The following is a 5,066-nucleotide window of genomic DNA, read 5'->3' on the forward strand; positions in this document are numbered from 1 at the left end:
TAATATATAGGAGGATCTCATTGTAAAATTTTGTCTACTCGTGTATTTTTTCTATTAGAGATCGAGCTCACGGAGTCAAGAGAAAGTTTGTAACAGAGAAAAGTCTTTTGTATTATTCAACTAACATGTACTGTATGTAGTACATGTATTTATACTCACTATTCTACAGGTTTATACATTAAACCACCGGTTCAATCAATCTTCTAATTAATCTGATACAATCTAATACCCTCCCCTTAAGATGGAAGACACAAGCTGTGTATTCCAATCTTGCCAAGCAATGATTTGAATAGAGCCGGTTGAACAGCCTTTGTCAAAATATCAGCAAGTTGAAGTGCAGACTAAACATGTAGAGTCTTCAAGAACCCGCTCTGTAGCTTCTCACGTACCACATGGCAATCAATCTCAACGTGCTTCGTACGCTCATGATACACTGGGTTGGAAGCAATGTAAAGAACAGATTGATTATCACAAAAAAGAGTAGCAGGGGCTGAAGGAGGACAATGAATCTCAGTCAAGATCGTAGATAGCCATATAAGCTCACAGGTTGCGTCGGCCATAGCTCTGTATTCAGCTTCAGAACTACTCCGAGATACTGTCTGTTGCTTCTTGGACCGCCGCGAGATCAAAGAGTCACCAAGAAAGACACAGTACCCGGTGATAGACTGCCGTGAGTCAGGACAAGCAGCCCAGTCAGCGTCAGAGTAAGCAGTAAGCTTCAGTGCCGAGTTCGCAGAGTAAAACAGACCTTGGCCTGGATCATTCTTCAAGTAACGAAGTACTCTATATGCCGCTTGCAGATGAGTATCAGTAGGGACAGACATGTATTGACTCAGTTTGTGGACTGCATATGTGATGTCAGGACGCGTATGTGTCAAGTATAGAAGACAACCCACGAGTCTCCTATAGACAGCTGCATCAGGAAGAACAGTTCCAGATGTAGCAGACATCTTCAAGTTTGGTTCCATAGGAACAGAGAGAGGTTTACATCACAGATAACCCGCTTCTTCAAGTAATTCAAGTGTGTACTTGCGCTGATTCAGAAATATTCCAGTCTTATTCCGAGCAATCTCAAATCCCAAGAAGTATTTAGCCGGTCTAAGATCACGGAGCTTAAAGGCAGACTGCAAGACTTCTTTAAACCTCACACTGCCAGCGTCATTATTCGCAACAATGAGGATGTCATCGACATAGACAAGCACTGCCAAGAACACATTGTCAACATATTTGATGAACAATGAGTGATCTGAGTGTGTCCTAGTAAAACCATCACCAAGAATCACACTAGAGAGCTTCTGGTTCCATTGTCGAGAATCCTGTTTAAGTCCATATATAGACTTGTGAAGCTTGCATACTGAATTAGGAGGAACCTTCTTGCCAGTGATCTCTTCATACCCTTGAGTTAAGCGTATATAAATCTCCTCATCCAAATCGCCATTGAGAAAAGCATTGTTGATGTCCAGTTGTGTAATGGACCCGTCTTTGGCAGCATCTAAGCTTAGAAGTAAACGGAGAGTTCCAATCTTAGCCACAGGAGAGAAGGTATCCAAGTAGTCGAGCCCTTCAAGTTGTGTATAGCCTTTCGCAACAAGGTGTGATTTATGGCACTCAATCGTGCCATCTGGATTATACTTGATCGTATGTATCCATTTTCAACCGACAGGGTGCTTCCCGGGAGGCAATTCACGCACCGTCCAAGTACCAATATCTTCTTGAGAACCCATTTCAGACTTCATAGCAAGCTTGAACTCATCAGACAGAACAGCCTCAGCATATGTTTTGGGTAGTTTATGGGTAGTGATCGAAAGGATAAAGTTTTTGTGTTCAGGATCAAACTTTTCATAGCATAAGAAAGATGATATGGGGTACGAGGTTGTATGTATAGAATGGGTAGGGGAATTAGAAGAATGATCTAAAAGATAACAATGATACTTATCAAGATATGCAGGTGCTTTTGTCTGCCTCTTTGACCTTGTTTCAATATCAGAAGATGTACTAGGCAAAGAAGAATTTCTAATAGGAATGTTAGCACTAGAAGGATGATAAATGTTTGATGTGTTAGATCGTATGACAGTATCAGCGTTATTAGGAACAGAAGAAGTATGAGGAGCTGAAGATGAAGTAGAAGACATATGACTAGGATCAGGAAACGCTGTAGATTCATCAACAAAAACAGAGGAAGGAACGTCAGTGCCTAAATCAAAGAAAGCAGGAAAAGAAGAATCTGGAACAGGCATTGGAAGAACATCCTGATCAAAAAAATGATTTTTCTAAATCTAGAGAATGAGGATCAGTGGCATAAGGAAAGATCGTTTCATGAAACACAACATTACGGGAAATTATGATTTTGTTAGTCGTGGTATCTAAAATTCTGTAACCTTTGTAGCCATGTGGATATCCTAGAAAGACACCTGGTTTAGCACGAGGAGTGAACTTATTTCGATCTTTCTGAAGAGTAGATGAATAACACAAGCAGCCAAAAACACGACGATGATCATAAAAAGGAATCTTTGTAGTTAGAAGTTCATATGGCGACTTGTTTTGTAACAGTGGAGAAGGTGTTCAATTTATCAAGTAGATAGCTCTTTGTATGCATTCTCCCCAATATAGCAAAGGGACTTTAGATTGAAAAAGATGTGCTCTAGCTACATTCAAAATGTGTTGATGTTTTCGTTCTACAACTGAGTTTTGTTGAGGAGTATATGGACAAGAAAAATAATGTTCAATGCCATTAGCTTTTAAAAGATCTGTGAAACCGAGTTCAAGTGCATTGTCTGTTCTAATTGCTTTAATATTGCACTTATATTGAGTTTGAATGAAACGTAAAAACTCAGGAAAAACAGTAGTCACAGAACGTTTATTTTTAAGCAAGTAAATCCAAGTCACTCTTATACAATCATCTAATATTGTGAAAAAATATTTGTATCCTTCATGACTTGGAGTTTGAAAAGGACCCCAAACATCAAGATGGATCAAATCAAAAGGTGATTGTGAAATATGAGGATTAGAAGGAAAAGACATGCGTTTTTGCTTAGTTAAAGGACACACATGACACTGACTGTGATGATCAATTTTACAAGTAGACAAATGAAGGAGTTTGGAAAGAATTTGAATTTTATTGAAAGATGGATGACCGAGTCTTTGATGCCAAATGTCAAGTGAATTTTGTAAAACCGAGTGAGCTTCAAAGTGATTTGTAGAAGAGACGCTTTAAGAAATGTGATGATCCAGGACATATAGATTCTGGTAAAGGTTACCCTTCCCAATCATGTAGTCCTGAATATGCTCCTGAATAGGAAATGGGTTATCAGGAAAAATGTAGCATGATTTTGATGAAAAAAAAAACAGAGATTGTGCTATCTTTTGTTAGTGCACTAATACTAAGAAGATTGAATTTGAACTGAGGAATGTATAAGACGTCAACAAGTGTTAGCTTTGGTGATAGAACTACCGTGCAAGAGAAAGTTACGAGAATTTCAGAACCATCAGGAAGAGTCATAATCGTGTCAGTTATGTTTTTAGTGTTATGCAACAAAGTTAAATCAGCACAAACATGACAGCTAGCACCCGTATCAATTATCCAAGCATCATGTATTAAAGTAAGGCCATTCTTCATTCCCGCAGAAATAAAATGAGGGTGATTAGTGTTACCTGAAGGTGGGATATTGAAGGATGTTTGGGGAATGAGATGAGGCTTTGGTTTGGGTGTTGAAGCTGTTCCATCTGGGAGACAAATTGTGCTGCCTGAAATCTGAGAAAACTTGTCTTTGAGAGGATTAACACTCAAGACGTTTAGAAGCTGATGAACTTTTTCGGAAGTGACTTTTCCCAAGCATACACCTTGCTGATCGTGCATAGAGATACCACCCGTATCTTGAACCACCAAGTTAGCTACATTCTCCTTTCGAGGAGGCCAGTTCTGTGTGGGTTTAGATGTCTGGCCCTGAGCTCTGAAGTTGTTGTTCTGTTGTTTGTCGCCTTGGGGATAGCCATGGAGTTTGTAGCATCGTTGGATAGTGTGACCAGCAAGACCGCAGTGTGAGCAGATATGACGATTCTTGGCCTTGTTATAGCCATTGTTGTACGCCGCGACAACATTATCATCAGGAGGGTTGTGCTGAGAGATCTGAAAAGCAACGCCACTGGTGCTTTTCATAGATCTTGGCCGTTCTTCCTGTGACACAAGATTGAAGACCCTAGCAATGTTTGGCTTAGGTTCCATCATCAAGATTTGTCCTCTGGTTGCTGTAAACATATCATTTAACCCCGTTAAGAACTTCAATATCTTGTCTTGTTCATCCCTCTCTAGGATCCTTTTTAGACTTGAACAATCAAGACGACTACAGCAGCAGGTATAAGGACTCTCATGGTTATTTAGCTCTTCCCAGAGTTGCTTCAATCTTGTATAGTATTCACTCACACTTTGTGAACCTTGAACTTCAGTAAAGATTTGCTGTTTAATCTCATCATTTCGTGGCCCATCGCTCTGCTTGAACTGGTCATGAATATCCAGCCACATCTGACGTGCAGTATCCAGATACATGATACTCTTAGAAATTGGCTTGTCCACTGCATTCACAATCCAAGTACAGACTATATTGTTGCATCTGGACCATGAAGCAAAATCCGGATGATCACCAAGCAATTCCGGATAAGTTCCATCTACAAACACAGCCTTGTTTCTAGCACCTAAGGCCATGAGCATTGATCGCCGCCAAGTATTAAAGTTCCCTAAACCAGTTAACTTCTCTGAGACAAGAGTAATACCAGCATGATCCACATTGTGAACATAGAGAGGATTTGAATACGGATATTGAAGCGATGATGTTGCGTCAGATCTAGGCATCGTCGGATGTTGAGAATTGACAACATTTGCATAAGAATGCGGCATAGCGAAGCACGAACTAATCTTGAAGACAAATCGGAAAATCAAGAATCCGAGATTCGGCGAACAGAAATAAAGATCAATAAGCGGAAGATCGCAAGAAGGAGAGAGCAATCACCACCAAGATGAAGTGATAGATCGCAAAAAACTCCAGAAGAATCGATCGAGCGAAGACGATGAC

At 40.1% G+C, this 5,066-nt stretch overlaps 1 protein-coding gene across 1 annotated transcript; it reads right to left on the reverse strand.

Annotated features, from left to right (window-relative positions):
• Window positions 1-341: 341 nt before the first annotated feature.
• LOC106340547 (uncharacterized mitochondrial protein AtMg00810-like) lies at window positions 342-950 on the reverse strand. The gene has a single exon (XM_013779413.1). The coding sequence runs from the start codon at window positions 948-950 to the stop codon at window positions 342-344; it is 609 nt and encodes a 202-aa protein (XP_013634867.1).
• Between the last annotated feature and the right edge of the window lie 4,116 nt (window positions 951-5,066).

This window comes from Brassica oleracea, chromosome C1 (assembly GCF_000695525.1).
Source record: "Brassica oleracea var. oleracea cultivar TO1000 chromosome C1, BOL, whole genome shotgun sequence".
Classification (NCBI taxonomy): Eukaryota; Viridiplantae; Streptophyta; class Magnoliopsida; order Brassicales; family Brassicaceae; genus Brassica; species Brassica oleracea.